The 16,267-nt window shown below is 40.2% G+C and overlaps 2 protein-coding genes across 9 annotated transcripts in view; one reads left to right on the forward strand and one right to left on the reverse strand.

Moving 5' to 3' along the window:
* Nucleotides 1-8,858, forward strand: part of NAA25 (N-alpha-acetyltransferase 25, NatB auxiliary subunit) — a 61,757-nt gene extending 52,899 nt beyond the window's left edge. For 5 of the 8 annotated variants that reach the window (XM_004379067.2, XM_023733794.1, XM_023733795.1 and 2 more), the window contains 2 exons: nucleotides 3,323-3,469; nucleotides 7,042-8,858. In XM_004379067.2, the coding sequence (XP_004379124.1) occupies nucleotides 3,323-3,469; nucleotides 7,042-7,164 (270 nt within the window). In that variant the 3' untranslated portion in view covers nucleotides 7,165-8,858. Of the gene's footprint in view, nucleotides 1-3,322; nucleotides 3,470-6,851 lie in introns of all 8 variants that reach the window. The other 3 variants (XR_002824533.1, XM_023733796.1, XR_002824532.1) reach the window with 2 other exon arrangements.
* A 3,449-nt stretch (nucleotides 8,859-12,307) lies between these two features.
* Nucleotides 12,308-16,267, reverse strand: part of ERP29 (endoplasmic reticulum protein 29) — an 8,702-nt gene continuing 4,742 nt past the window's right edge. Inside the window, exons 2-3 of the mRNA XM_004379068.2 lie at nucleotides 15,726-15,864; nucleotides 12,308-13,794 (exon numbers count right to left, since the gene is read on the reverse strand). Of these exons, the coding sequence (XP_004379125.1) occupies nucleotides 13,292-13,794; nucleotides 15,726-15,864 (642 nt within the window). The 3' untranslated portion in view covers nucleotides 12,308-13,291. The remainder of the gene's footprint in view (nucleotides 13,795-15,725; nucleotides 15,865-16,267) is intronic.

Raw genomic sequence — 16,267 nt, forward strand, 5'->3', positions numbered from 1 at the left:
AAGTAATAAGTAATCCGTGGGGTGATGCTTTGAGACTGTGAGTATCCTATTCCCCACCAGCCTTTCACCCAGTGGTTTTAGTATCCATTGAATCACTTATTACGTCGATGGGTCCAAAATGGTGATTTTCTAGTTCTAGCAATCCTTTATTGTTTATTAGCTGGCATTGTTCTGTAAAATAGGGCATTCCCATCCACTTTCATTCATATATTTTTTTAAATGTGTAAAAAAAAATGTATATATTTTAAAATCACTATTGGTTTATTTGAGTATCTCTATGGGCTCATTTTTTAAATTTACTTTATTATAAGTCATTATTTTCTTCTGAATGCTCAAATTGACCCAAATTTTGCTGCTGGGAGCCACTTGAAGCTGGTTTCTCTCCTTTAACATGTCCTCATCAGCTTTTGAGCCCTTATTGTCTAGAACAACCAGAATGCTCCAAGTATTTGTACTTTCCTTCCTGGTGACCCGAAACCAGACATATTTTTCCATTGAGCCCTCGTTCCTTTTCTGGGGGATGGTATTTTGAAACCAAGATCTGGGTGTTAGATGTGCTCCTTGCTATTGGGGTTTCATGGCTTATAGGTCATTTCAGGGGTGAGAGCTACAGAATTTATTTACACACACATGCACGCATGAATTCTTACTGATACTTCCAATTTCAGCCTAACATCACAGTGTTCTTCCCTTCCACTCCTTCCCTCATTCCATGTTTGTAGCTTAATTTTCTCAGAGTGAGGACCCTGATGCCCAGCACCTTCAATATATTTACTCATTTGCCGTCTTTTAACAATACATGCTGAATAGTTTTCGAATCACTATATCAGTTCCACTGCTAGTTCCTATAATAAACTCACTAAACAAAGTTCAAATTTTTTGCAGTTTTTCTTTAGTCTTTATATTCCAGTGAATATACCTGGGAATATACTGTGTATATTTTGCGTAATGTACTGTGTAAAAACACTGGATTTAAAAACACATTGTGTTATCAATGTGATGTAAATAAGGTTCATTTATTTCTGTTTGTATTTAATTTTAACATTGCCCCATCTTTATTTAATTTTTGAATGTGTAGAATATTAACATAATTTATCATTTTCACAAGGAAGGTTATTTAGGATTCATTATAGCACATGACAAGCTGTTTTATTATTGTTTGAGTTTATCCTATCATTATTAATGCTGAATTTTTGCCCGCTATAGCAACGTAGTAACTATTGTCATTTGCAGATGTTGATGGTTTTAGTAGTAAAATTGACTTCCTAACAATTCAGTTTAGTAACAATTGAGGTTTTCTCTAGATTAGACATTGTGCTGAATGCTACCATTCATTTAAAAACAAAGGGTGCTTAGATTTGGATGAGAGACTAAATAAGGGACATTTCCCTTTTACTTTCTCTGGTCAGAAAAATTGAACAGATCATGAGTGTAAAGTTTGAAGGTGTATATCCGAGTTGCTCTCCCTTCTAATGACAGCCTGCAATCCTAGAGCTTGTCAGGTAGCTTTCTGGTATTTGGATTTTGAGTGTGCGTTTTTGTTGTTGTTGTTTGTTTTTCTAACTTCCAAACATGAGAACGACCTTCCTGTTTTTCTGATTATCAAAGTAACCCACAAAGGTGTGAATAAGGTGAAGATTCCTCATGTTTTACCAACCAGCAATAACCACTGCTAACATTTTAGTATTTAACAAATCAGGGTTTTGCTATTTAGAAGGTTCTGCAACTTGCCTTTTCTTAGTTGTTTTTTTGTTTTTCCGTATAGGGTGTCTTGGACATCTCTTCATGTCAGTAAATATAACTCTAGCTCATTACTTTTAATGGCTATATACCATCATATTGTATTAATATACCATAATTTATTCCTATTGATGAATATTTGATTGGTTCTGATTTTTTAAATATGATAAATAGTGCTGCTACTAAAATATGGACATATTCACCAAGATGAATTTATGATTTCCTTAGGATACCTCTTAGAATTAAAATTAGTCTGTATACATTTCTAAGGCTTTTGATACATATTGAGCAGTTCGTCGTGTAGACAGATCATACCAATTTACACCCCCCATCCCCAGCAGTGTTGAGTGTGCCTGTACCCTTTGCCCATCTGATAGGCAAACATTGATATCCCCTTTTTCTAACGGGCATTTTCTTGATTTTTATTGATGTTGAAACTTCACAGAAGACAAAGACTTCCTGAGGGAAAAGAGAGCCTTGATTGGCTAGTTTTCTTCCTTATGTTTATATGGCTTTTAAAAAAAATTGTGTCGTATGGTTCTTGGATTTCTTCAATATATTTTCTGTTCTTGTCTTTGCCCAAGTTGCCTGTAGTGGCAGTGATACCTGGATATGTTCTGAGTTCTTAACATCATAGTATTATTAATTCTCTATCACATATGATGCCTGTTTTTTTAGTTTTGTCACTCGTCTTAACTTTTGTGCCTACCCCTGCTTTGGTCATGTAGTAATTTTTTTAAGAACAAGGTAATGGTTTTTATAGCATAGTGTCGTGTACAGGCCTTTCCGGCTCATTATCACAGAAGTCATCACCTGCGTTTTCTTCTGGTACTTTGATGGATTATTTTATTTCTAAGTATTTAACCTATCTGGAATTAATTTTCATATAAGGAATGAGGATAGTGAGCTGGTATTATTTTTTCCAAATGTCTAGGTAGTTATGCCAGCATCATTCATCCATTCATCCACTTGAAACCTGTTTTGAAATGCCACCCTTTAAATTCCCATAGGACCTTAGGTCCATTTCAGGACTTGTTTCCTTTCACATTATCAGTTTACTTATATACCAGCACCACCCAGTGTTACCGTAATTTCTGCTGTACTCTCGTATCTGTTAGGACGAATTCCTCCCATTAATATTTCTGTTTGAACTTAGAATGTTCAGTTTGTATCCCCTATTAACATAGAAGATTGACTCAAAGACATGAGGAGAGTAAAATAAAGTATTTGTTCCTCTCCCCTCCTTTCGTGTTCCAGGCGATTTCCAGCCCTAAGTTGAGTAATGGCCAGTTAAGATATTTACTAATGATTGCTCATTTTCCGTTTCTGTTGGTTTTTCATATTTAAAAAACATCATGATGACCAGCTGGGTTATCATCATTGCTGAGTTAGCAGTTTTTGTTGTCAGTTAACTTAACTTTGGTTTGAGAGACTGTCTTAATATCCAAAACTGTATCCATCTGTGTTATTGTTGCCAGCCTTAAGTAATGCTATAGCATGAAGTTATTGGCATAGCTTAAGTGATGTAAGCACAGGAAATATTAATAATCTTTCAACATTTTTTTAAAAATCTTTTCCCCAGCCACCTGTCTTTACCAGTTTCCAAGACTATGTTACTGGGCTTCAAACTTTAATTTCCAATGTTGTGGATCATATTAAAGGGCTTGAAACACATCTAATTGCATTTAAACTTGAAGAACTTATTTTAGAAGACACTTCTTTCTCACCGGTAAGAGATTGTATATGAGCGGCAATAAGTTTTATATAGATACTCAGATGCTGTTATCTCTGTCACAAGGACAAGTTAATTTTCAGTTCTGTCATTCTCTCCTTATAGGACTTGTAATTGGAAGGTACCTGGCAGTAGTTTTGTTTGCTGTTGGTGGTGGTGGTCTGACCCCATTTCCCTCTCATTTCTATACATTTTTGGGGTTATTCTTTTACTAGGAAAACTAATGCCAACATGATGAATTGGTAGAAGTAGTACCGTCCCTGTTTTGAGCACCAGAGGAAACCCACCATGCTTTTAAGATGCAGGGAAAAGCAGACGTGTGTTCATACATGAAGTTTGGTTTTCACCAGTTAAGCACTATATTCAGCTATTTTCCTACTTACATTAGAATAAATACAGACTTTAGTGATGATGAGAAGTACTAATTGATGGATTACTTAATTTTTTAATATTTTCTCTTTTTTTAAAGCATTACATTGTTTAGAAAAGGTAAAATATGCACATGGTTAAAAAAAAAAAATTGAAGAGTAAGAAAGAAGATAGAATGAAATGTCTTTCTTGTTTCCTAACCCCAGTTCCCTAGTTCCCTTTCCAAGGAGGAACCACTGTTACCAATGGTTTCTGGTACAGTCTTGCTGATAATCCATGTACAAGCCTGTATGTCTCTGTATCTCCCTGCCTCCTATCCCCTGCGTTTAGATACCAATGACAGCATGCTAAACACATTGTTTTGTCTCTTGCTTCTTGCATTTAATATCTAAGAGATTATTACATATGAGTACTTACCTTATTCTTTTTAACAGCTCTGTAGCATTTCATTGCACGCAAAATATATGTTCATTACAGAAGAATTAGAAAGTAGAGAATAGCATCTCCCAGTTACCATCCCTAAATCAGTCTTTATCCCACCATCCAGAAAGATGGAATTGTTTATGTCAAATGCGTCTCTTCTTAATAATTGAGAAAATCATTGATTAAAAAGCTGTTTATTGGTGATAAAGATTAGAATTCTCTAAGACCACATATGAGAACAGATCCCCAAACAGCTATCTTAACAGACCCCACCATGTAATTTGGTTTTCTAGTACATGGAGAAAATGTAGCCCATCAGACAGGAAGACTCTTTGCCCTCAATTTTCTTTCCTTCCAACTCTAAATTAGCCTTTACTTGTCAATCCTTCTTACTCTTCAAGGCTGCGTTCATAACCCTGCCTGGCCCCTCTGTATCTCCCTACCTCTTTTTCTGTATTCCTGTAACATTTTGTACCTGCCATTAGCCTTTATGACTTCCTGGCACTTGGTACCCCGTAAAGGGCCAGTAATTGAGTCCTTGAGAAATAAGGACGTCCTAGGATTCCCGCCTTCTGCTTCCCACTTGCAGTCCACTTTAAAAGGAGAGACACTTGCTCATCTTGTAACACTTTTACATAAAAAGAAATCTGGTAATTTATAGTAGTAGACTTGGAGCTGTTTAGCTTTTTACCTTTTAGACCAAAGCCAAACTCATTTGCTACTCCAAACCTCATCCCCTTTTATGAATACTATAGAAAAACGAAAACTCAAAAGTATAGTACCTGTTAAAAACAACAAACAAGGAATCTTAACGACCGTAAACTTGAATGAGTGTCACATTGCTTCGTGTGGTTGAGCTTTGCTGGGAATCTTGGAGATTTTCAGTAAGTAGCTACTTATTGAGTTCACTCTTGTTGAGTGTTGGGCTAAGTGGGAATATATTGAGGATTACGTTTTCACCAGGCAGACGGGAATGGAGAAAAGGAATCCCGAGCAGAGGGAGGTACAGAAGCACAGAGGCAGGAAAGTGAGTTGTGTGGGGTGCTGTGAGTCAGTCACAGAGCCAGAGCATGTGGTATGTGGGAAGGACTGTCAGACAGAGGGTGATGGGCTAGTGTTGTGACAGCTGAGTGGTAGTTCTCGTTACAAGATCTGTCTGCTTTCTGAAATGTGGAGTAGGATTTCTCATTTTGAGCATTTGAGAGGTTATCCCCTAACTTTGTATTACTCTCTGGAGTATTATTTGTGAAATAATAATATTATGAAAATAATAATTTTTGTATTATCATAAGAAGCCCTGGCTCTACCTGTGTTTGTTTTTGGGAGAGTCACTTAACCTCTCTGGGTCTCAGTTTCTTTACCTATAAAATGGAGATCATAACAATACTTCACAGGATTATAGTGAAGACTAAAGAAAGCAGTTGCTGCTGTTGTTTGTTGCTGTAGAGTCAGCTCTGACTCATGGAGGATCCATGTAGTGCTGGGTATTCATCTTTTGGGTAAAACAAAATCTCACTTGCCCTAACTCAGTTTCCATTAGGTTCATCCCTTTTTTATTTCCTTGTGTTGCTAAATTTGAAACACTGTGAATAAGGCCCTCCAATCAAGAGGTATCCACTGAAAATTGGTTATGTGTTGAAACCTTTTTCTGAGCACTTAACACTCAGAAAGAAAATACACAGTATTATTTTTTAATTTTAAAAAAGTAAATGATGTATTCTTAAATTCTGTAGCTTCATCCACCCCCCCATCTTATATTCAAGAGGTCTGTTTAGGTAGATGCATAGATCACCCTAGTTCTTTTCAACAGCTGTATAGTATTAAAAATAGGAATACACCACAGCAGTTGGACATTTTAGGTTGTTTCTATATATTTGCTTTTACTTATAGTACTGCTTGGAATGTATTCGCACATACCTTCTTATGCACACATATATTTTTTACATACAGTCTGTACAAACAGTAGTGCGTGGAATGTATTTGCACATACCTTCTAACGCACATATTGTTTTCTAGGAAGATTAGCTCTCAAGCAGTAGTATCGTTGGATCATAATATGTGCTCACTGGGTGTCTCACTGCAGTCCTGGACTGTGCAGTGCTGCCAGTTTCATGTAAACCTAACCAGTTCCCAGCCAACCTCCCTTCTATGTTTGAATACTCCCTCTTTTTTATTTTTTGTGGTTTCTACCACAGGTCAAATATGGCAGTAAATATTTAACTCACATATTTGAGTAGGCAACAAAGCTTTGGTCTTTTTAAAAATTGTTTGGCCTCTTGAATCCATGGATTTTGTTAGTATGGAGGGAGACCTGCCAATATTGTAGCTGGAAAAGATGAAGTTGGTAAATTTGATGACTTTAATAAGTGACTGTGATGATGTCCAAATAAGTAAGTAATAAATCTCTGCTTTCTTTTCTATGGAAACTAATAATCAGAAACCTCAATTTCTTTTTTCACTTTGTACACCTTATAACAAAGTAGTGACTTAATGTTTGAACTACTTAGTAACACTTTTCTACCTTTTTTCTTGATGAAAACGAGGGATCAAAAATCTCAGTTTTTCTACTTTATATAACATAATAAAGGTTACTTGGAAGAATAATGATGCAGAGTGACGGAGCCTCATTGAAAAATAACATGGAAAAATTTTATGAAGCTGAAAATAACTATTCTGAATGAATATTTGCAGTGAGACCAAAGATAATGGTAATTTTAACTTTTAACTGAGGAACTGGGAATAATTTCTGAGCACTAATTCTTCTGTCTCCTTTTTAGGAAGAAAGAAAATTTTCAAAGACTGTGCAAGGGAAGGTACAGAACAGTTATCTGCACTCACTTCTGGAAATTGGGGAGCTGCTGAAAAAAAGACTTGAGACCACAAAGAAGATAAAAATTTAAGGAAGTGTGAACCACAGGCATTGATGACTGCACAACAGAGAGTGACACCATCTTTCCAGGCAAAAGCTACATCTGGTTGACCATCATTTTAATCCAGAACTTCCTCATAAAATGCATGAAGGACTTTGATTGTGAATTAATTTTTTTAGGTATTAATACATACAGCTGATTAAATTATTGTATATAAACCAGAAACAGGACCCTCATGTGGGTTTTACCACTTTTTATAAATGTTCATGTGCATATGTCAGCCACAAGAGAACCCCACTTTTCTTCTTCCCTCCCATCACCAGAAACATCTGGAGGCGGGGGACCCTATAAAAGCAGCAATAGAAGTTAAACATAAAGCATCAGCCTCAGAGCAGCTGGATGGCCTTTCCATTATAGCAGTGGGAGTTTTGTCTGGCCTTCGAGTTTGAGGAAACAGAAAGCAGGATGTAGAGGGGGACCATGACTGGGAGTAGGCCCTCTTTCCATAGGAACAGGTTAGTTTTGAAGCTTTCCTCAGCTGCTTGGCTTCCCCAGAGCCCAAGGCAGGCGCACAAAGGGCCTCAGGGTGAGATTTGGCGTTAAGTACACTGTTTGAGGCCATGGGCACCTGCTGCTGAAGACACCACCCAGACGACCACAGGCGCTCATTTGTGGCTTGATAGTCCTGGTAGCCAAGATGTCCCCATCCTAGTTCCTGTGAGAGTTAAAGCAGGGATAGGGCAGCAAGACAGGCTTCTGTTAACTTACAGCTGTTCAGAGGAGAAAGCAGTGCACTTGTGAGCCTGTTGAGGACTAGCCTGCTGTCGTTTGTCCATTTGGGAAAGATGGGAATCACTTCTTTAAAGAAGAGAGGTGTACGTAATTTATGCAGGCAAGTATGATACTGATTTCATTGGTTTCTTGAGCCATATACTGCAATTGATTTATGAATTATATATGTATGTGCATATACATATATACGTGTGTGTGTGTGTATATGTGTGTATATATACCCACACACTTAAAAATTAAGATTTAGTACTTTAGTGTTTTTAACTAAGGGGTTTGGGTAGGAAGGAGTGTGTATTATGGACTTAGGTTTTAAGTTTTGGGTTGGCAAAAGAAATGTCATCCTATGGGTTTGAGGCTCAGTCTCCTTTCTTCAAATTTGAGAATTACACCAGGGTGGCGTTTACTTTGCTTATTTAGAGGTCACAAGACTCTAGTTTCAGAGGTTGGTCTAAGAGAAAAAATACAGATTGCTCTTGAAAATGTTACATGATTTATACAGTTGCTTTCATAACTTTTTTGTGTTTGAATCCCCCCTTCCATTTTTGGATTTTGTTACCCAAATTTTGGTTAAAGTAATTCTGTAAGAGCAAAGAAATGAATTTGATGAGGAAATTCAAGCATCTAATGGAGGACTGGTCTTGAAGACCTTAGAAGTCCTTTCCCAACTCACTGCTCCAATGAAATGCAGTGTTTTCTTTTAAAAGCAGTCAGAAGAGAGCTTGAAAATCTCTGCATGCAAAGCAATTGCATTTTGTCCCCTCATCTTGGCTTTCTTAGATTCACAATTTGATATGGTAATTAATAATTGTTTAGACTTCCAAGGAAATTTAAAAAAAAATGTTCAAAATAAGACTTGTTGGAAATCTTGGTTCAACAAGTAATTAAAACGAGTAGTTTTGCTGTTAACTGGTAGCCACAGCTGTCACATACCCCATTCCAAAGGAGGAACTGTCTTGAACAAGATGAATTGAAAATTCTACCTGATTCTGAATATAATTTAATGGCAACATACCATTATCTCATAAAACTATGGCCTATTTAGATGGAACTTTGTGTGTGTGTGTGTGTGTGTATGAGTATGAGTGTGTGTGTGTATGTGTGTATGGCATGTGTTCTTGAAATGATGTTTCTTTGAATATCCCAGAAAGTACTGTACATAGAAATACTGTATTCTCTGAAACAAGTCTATCAACTGACCATGATCGATCTAGTATGTGTGTGCTCCGTGGGCTGGCTTTGGTCCTCAGGGACAGTGTGTGACGCCAGTGGTCTACCTAACCAGTCTCCTGCCTGTTGGCATCTGGGACTTCTACTGGTTTTAATGACAAATAATGTTACGTCGAGGTATGCTTCCTTTGTTACTTGCTGATTTTCCTACTAAATGTAGCATTTCAGTTAGATCCAACCTCTTACATTTTGAGATAATTGTAAAGAATGAAATTATGCAGAAATGGCCAATATCTTTTATGGATCTGTTCTTTTGGAAACTGTCATGCACTATAAATTGTGTACAGTTAAATATATATATATATATTCTTACATGAGTAAAAAGGACCCTCTCCCAGCAATCGTATGTCATTGGTATTTGAAGGTAATTCCCAAATAACCCATTGCTGCTGCTGCTGTTTTTTTTTTTGTTTGTTTGTTTGTGTGGGTTTTTTTTTTTTTGTGTGATAGATTGATATTTAAAAAAAAAAAAAAAAGCAAAGAGAAAAAACACAACTACTGTTTACAGACTGAAAAATTACTGCTTTTTATACTACTGAGATCCTAAGTTAAGATTCTCCAAAGCAAATATTTGGTTTAGATCATTTATCTGATGTGGATAAAAGGTAGAGACATTTTTAGTGTTCTCCACATGGAAAATGTACAAATGCCTAGCTGTGTTGCCCATCAATTTTGTATATTTTCATAATTTTAATTCTTCAAAATTGCATTATATTTTGCAGTCACTATGTTCAATCTGGATTTGTCTTTCATTTTAACTTTTAATATAAAAAGGGGTTTCAATGTTATCTATGGCCTTGTTATTGAAACTCTTCCTAATTATTATATATTCTTCCTTCTTCAGAATTAAGTGAAGCATAAACTGGATGGGTTAATTTATATAAAGTTTCATTTTGAGTTGGCATTTCTGCCTGGTTCGTTTTTGTTCAGATTTTTAGAAGCCACAACCTACTAAATGGCATAATTCATCTCTATTTTTAATTGAGTGCTATATCCCCAACAAAATTTTAGTAGTTGTGAATTTGAATTTTTCATTCCAAGGGCACCAGTCTTTTTTGTTTAAAAGTCGTCTCTTGTACACTAAAAAAAAAACAAAAACCCACTGCCACTGAGTCAATTCCAGCTCCTAGCAACCCTATAGGACAGAGTAGAACTGCCCCATAGGATTTCCAAGGCTGTAATCTTTATGGAAGCAGACTGCCACATCTTTCTCCTGCGGAGCGGCTGGTAGGTTTGAACGGCAACCTTTCGGATAGCAGCCGAGCACTTTAACTACTGTGCCACCAGGGTGCCTTCCCTTGCCTACTAGCCTTCATTAATTCAACAGATATGTATTGAGCATTCACTTTGTGCCAGATCTCTGCTGATACAATGGTGAATGAGACCTGATGTGGTGCCAGAGAGGTAGAGGAGAGATGATAAAAATTATTAGGTTGTAATGAAGTCCTATCTGTTTAAGAAAGTAAACCAGGGTGTGTGACAGCATGCCTGTTGTTGTTGGTTGCCTTCAAGTTGATTCCGATTCATAGCGACCCCATGTGACAGAGTAGAACTGCCCCATAGGGTTTCCTAGGCTGTAATCTTTATGGGAGCAGATTGCTAGGTCTTTCTCCTGCAGAGCTACTGGGTGAGTTCGAACTGCTGGCTAGGTTCAAACTGCCAACCTTGAGCACTTACCATTGCCCCACCAGAGCACCTTAGTTTGTGTCTAGAGGGTCACTTTAGACTAGGTTAGAAGGTCTCTTAAGTGTTGAGTTCTGACCTGCAGGATGTGGAGTCAGCCATGGACAAAAGTAAGCAAGCCCAGAGGCCCCAAGGCAGGACACTGCTCAGCATGTTCCAGCTACTGACAGAAAGGATCAAGTGGCTGGGGCATAATGAAGGGAGAAGAGAGTGGTAGAGATTGAGATAGGAGGTATAGTGTGGGATCGGACCAGTCAGGACCTTGTAGCCAGGGGAAGGAATGAGATTTTTTTCTAAATTTCGTGGGAAGTTACTGGAGGATTCGAGGCAGGCTGATAACATGAACCATCCCAGGGTGCCTGAACCCACAGGCTGAGATTCAGAGTTTACTCAGACACATTGGCAGTATAGCAAAAAGAAGAGCAGTTTGTTTTTCCTCTCCTAGTTTCTTTCTCCTGTCATGTTAAATCCTTTTATTTAAGCTCTGGAAAAAGTCAATCTTAGCCTGCTCCTTCACTTATGAATTAACTCCATCCCAACATTTTTTTTTCCCTTAACAAAAGGTGAGTGAGTACCTTTTATACCGCACCGCCATTCCTAACTTTCCCCAAAGGATAGGGTCAGGATTTTATTTTGACGTTGCCTGTTTTCAGGTGCTGTCACTGCCTGGATGCAGACATGTATTTCATAGAGATGAGCAGAGGGCACGCTACCATGAGCCGAATTCTTATGAAAATGATCTGTGGGGTTCTTACAGCAGTGTGTGCTTGAAGAGCACAGAACCTCTCTGTAAGTTCGAGCTGCCATATATCCCAGTAATGTGGGTGAGGACCCAGGTAGTGTACTGTTTTCACATACAAGAGGACAGTAGTTATTGCAGATGGGGCTACCTAGGAGTCCACCCAGTTGTGTAAGGGTTGGGATCCAAGTCTCCTGCATAAGGGTCAAACTCTTTAAGCACTCATGGAATGAACTAAAATCCAGGTCTTCCCACACCATCCCACAGTCTTGATGGCCATGTTCAGATCCCCAGATTCTATCTTGGTTCTCTATTGAATCATCAATCTCCCTGATGCTATTCCAACATTTTTTTTTTTTTTGTGGTACCAATTATCAAGGACTATTTGTAAATCCCACCACAGTTTGTTGTATTGTGATGGCTTGTGTGTTGCTACGATGCTGGAAGCTATGCCACGGGTTATTTCAAATACCAGCAGAATCACCCATGGTGGACAGGTTTCAGCAGAGCTTCCAGACTAAGGCGGACTAGCAAGAAAGGCCTGGGAATCTACTTCTGAAAATTAGCCAGTGAGAATCCTATGGAGCACAACAGATTATTGTCCAATATAGGGATGGAAGATGAGCCCCCTAGATTAGCAGGCACTATACAATGGCTGCAACACATGAACTCAGACGTGCCAATGATCATGAAGATGGCACAGAACCAGGCAACATTTCATTCTGTTGAACATGGGGTCGCCATCAGAGCCAACTGGACAGCAGCTAACATTTGTGAATTAAAATTACTGTTGGTACCACTGGCGATAATTTGCAAGTTCCTGGATCATGTTGGATCCAGAGTCTGCTTTGCTTCTGGTTATTTGGAAATTCCCCTAAAATTTTATATGTTTGTTCAGTTCTGGGAAGCCAGTCCATAATCTTCACAACAGTCTGAATAGCACATGAGCCACAGTATTAATTTTAGAAGCTAGGACATAGAGGGAAGGAATCTATCTGACCTGAGGTAAGTGATTTTATGTGGCATATGCAGAGAGCCCATCTTTAATGGAAAATATTAGATACAAAGAGCCTCTGGTGGACGGTGAGCAATTTTAGCACCCACAATCCATCCACTCAAGTCTGAACACCAGTGGAAAATAATAAAGGTAGATCCTGAGCTGGGACAGCTTTCCAGAGTGTTACCAGAATAGTTTGTTATTCTGGTAGCCCAACAAACCAAACCCATTGCCATCGAGTCAATTCTGACTCATAGCAATCCTGCAGGACAGAGTAGAACTGCCCCATAGGGTCTACCCTAGTAGAGTGGAGTCCGTGTCAGCTTAGATTGAAAAATAAATTCAAAGAGAAAAGCAGGTCACAATCTAAAGTATCATTTGAAAAAGAAAACCAAGCGGCTTCAGATCCACTTAACCAAAAGACTGAAACTTTAATTGGACCAGAATTACACTTGTCAGGGACCTGGGCAGTATACTCTTCTTTACAGCACCAATTCCTTCTTGGGGCATTTTACAAGCCAGCTGAGTAGGTTCTCCAGCTATTCCCAGACCTGCAACAGAGATGTCCCAAGGACAGCTATATCCATGTCCAGGCATACCCAGGGCTCATGCTTCAGGTCAAGTACCATCTCTTCCACTACCCCCTTATACCCCTCAGGGGTCTCACAGCCAGCAAGTAACTCTCCCCTCCCAACCCAGCCAATCCCTGCAGTGTCTTTTCACAGCTCCACCTTCTCTGCCCCCTTCTTCTGGAAGGCAGTCAGGATGTTCAAGCTCTTCTGGAGTTCCTCCTTCTTCCCATCGCTCATCTTGTTCTTCTCAATCAGCTTGGTGATCCGGGTTATCTCTGATGCTGGGAAGTCCTCACCTTGGTCTAAGACCTTCCCCATGATCTTCAAGTACTGCTCTGCCCACTTCTTCTCAGTCTCCTTCACATTTGCGAGGGTATCCTGCCCCTGCTTCAGCAGGGCCTGGCGTGCCTCCTTGCCAGAGGCCTTGATGAACTCCCCAGCCAGGGTGTCATAGGCAGGCAGGCAACCAGGCATACCTAGGTAGACCCCCTGCCCCTTCAGCCAGCGCTGGATGGCTCCAAACTTAACTGTCCCGCTATACACGACCGGGTTCTCAAAGTCCCCATCCCGGAAGAGGTAGAAGACTGGGTAGTTATCTTTGTCCAGCTTGTATTTCTCACTCAGCTCCATGTTCAACTTGTCACCATAATCTGTGAACAGAAACCGGAGATGAGAAGCAAGACCATGGGGGACCTAGGGCAGGAAATTGCTATAGGGCCTATCTGAGCTAAGGGGAAGAAGAATCTTGGCTGTGTATCAGTTCAGAGTGAGGACTGCCCACACAGACCTTGGTTTGAATCCCTCCTCTGCCACTTCCTAGCCATGTGGCTTTTGTTAAGTGGTTAGCCTCTCTGAACTTCACTTTCCTAATCTGCAAAATGAGGATTCTTCTGAATACCTACTATATGCCCACTATGTACCAGATACTGTTCTAGGTTCTACGGATCTAGTTTGTGATAGAGCATCAAGCTCCCTGCCATCAAGGAGCTTATAGTCTAAGAGTGAGAAGAGAGAAAGTGAACAAATGAACAAAAGGCATTAGTGCTACGATGAAAATAAAACAGTGTCACGTGACGATAACCAGGTAAGAAGGCCACTTCAGGTGTTCATGGAGGTCCTTGCTGTGGAGATGACATGAGGTGAGGGACCTGAATGTCAAGGAGCCAGCCACATGAAGATCAGGGAAGTGTCTCAAGCAGAAAGGACTGCAAGTGCAAAACCTCCAAGGCAGGAACGAGCTCGGCATATTTAAGGGTTAGAAAGGCCAATCTGGCTGGAGCTTAGTGAGAAGGGGCAACATGACGAAGTAATGAACATGGTCTCTGCCACACAAAAATGGCAGGAGGACCCACTGGGGGAACACGGGCATGAGACCCAGCACAGAGTTAAGTGCTTAATACCTGGTAGCTGTTAATGTTTGCTGCCTCCTTCCTAACTGGCAGTAGCAGTCCCAAGGGCTGACGCTGTGAAGACTGGTTTCTTAAGCCAGTAATGGAAGAGACCACCAATTACTGTCTAGGAGGTGGGGTTCCAGTCCTAGTTCTGCCACTTAACAGCTCTGCAATCTTGAGCAAGTTACTCTATCAGTTTCTTCATTTGAAAAACGGGGGTAATAGTACCGTAGTACTTCCTTGACAGTTGTCACAGAATGAAACGTATGTTAAAAACAAACAACAACAAAAAAACACACTTAGCAGTGACCTGGCACACAGTAAAACATCTGATAAATGTTAGAAAATTATTACTATTATTACTATTATCCTAAAAGTCCCAAGGGAGTTGAGTCAAAATGGACTGACTGCCCTGGAGATGTGCGCCAGGGTCAACTGTCGAGCTCACTTGGGACCTGAGGCATCCTAGCTGGGAGGAAGCTGAGCTTGATGAGAACCCACTGCACTAGGGAATAAACACTCAGGTGGCATTCTGGATAAGCCACTCCTACCTTACAATCCAAGACAAGTCCTTGAAACTCCTTGAGTTTCACTTTTCCTCAAGTATAACACAGAGATACTGTGTCTAACTTCTCAGGTGGGGCTCAAGTGAAGGTTAAAAATGCAATGTCTATGCAAAGCTTTACGGACTACCAGCTACTAAATAAATACTGGCAACTAGTATTATTAAAGTTGTCATCGTGATTGAGAGTTGCTTTTGGATTAGTGGATTTGAACTAAAGCCAAAACCTCAATAGTTTTGGCACAAAAGCTGAAATGAAGATGGAAGCGCTAACTATAGGGTCGTCCAGGAGACGTGGCACCCCCTCTGACCTGGTCCCCTGCAAAGAGGGATCAGAGTTGTCGCTGTAAATTAAATGTTGGGCTGGGGTGGAAGGGGAGGGACAAGGGGTTCCCTCCCCTTCAACACCCACAAGGCTGAGTTGAGGTTCTGTGCTCCTAGGATCCGCTCAGGCTAAGCTTGCCATGGGCACCCGACTCCTTGAGAGACCGTGAGCCCGTTCACGCTCCTCATGGGTGGCTATGACAGAAAGGCACTGGGGAGTACCCCTATACTAGGGGCAATTAGGGAATTCATTCCTAGCGTCCTCTGTCTCTACCCTCCCCAGTTGTCCTGGACTTGTCCATACCTGAGATCCCCACCTCTGCCACCAAGAGATCATCGCTGGAGGCCGAGTTTTCAGCCAGACGCTTGAACTCATCCTGCTTCTCACCGTAGGGGTACTGGGTGTCGAACTTCACCAAGACGAACTTGCTTTTGGGAATGACCTGAAGGTGCATAGAGCTGAGCAAGTAGGGGGTTCCATGGATCTTTGGGCTAATTCCCATTCCCAAGGGGCCCCTGTTTAAGAAACAGAGTGGGAACCAAACCCACGAAGGAGACAAGCTCTCACAAACTAATATTTATTCACTCATCCATTGACTCATTAACAATTTAGTGAGTGCATGCTGTGTGCCGGGTACTCCACTAGGTACTTGTGTACACTGATCAAAGACACATATAACTGTCTAGAATAAAAGACGTAGCTGTATCTAGGCCTCCTGCAGTCACCCTTTCAGTAAGGCAGAGGAGACCCTTAGCACAACCTACATTGGCCCCTGTCATGCCCACCATCCCAGGAGGTCTTTCTCAGTAAACACTGAACCAGAAAGCTCACCACCATCCCCCCCC

Source organism: Trichechus manatus, unplaced genomic scaffold, assembly GCF_000243295.1.
Source record: "Trichechus manatus latirostris isolate Lorelei unplaced genomic scaffold, TriManLat1.0 scaffold00061, whole genome shotgun sequence".
Classification (NCBI taxonomy): Eukaryota; Metazoa; Chordata; class Mammalia; order Sirenia; family Trichechidae; genus Trichechus; species Trichechus manatus.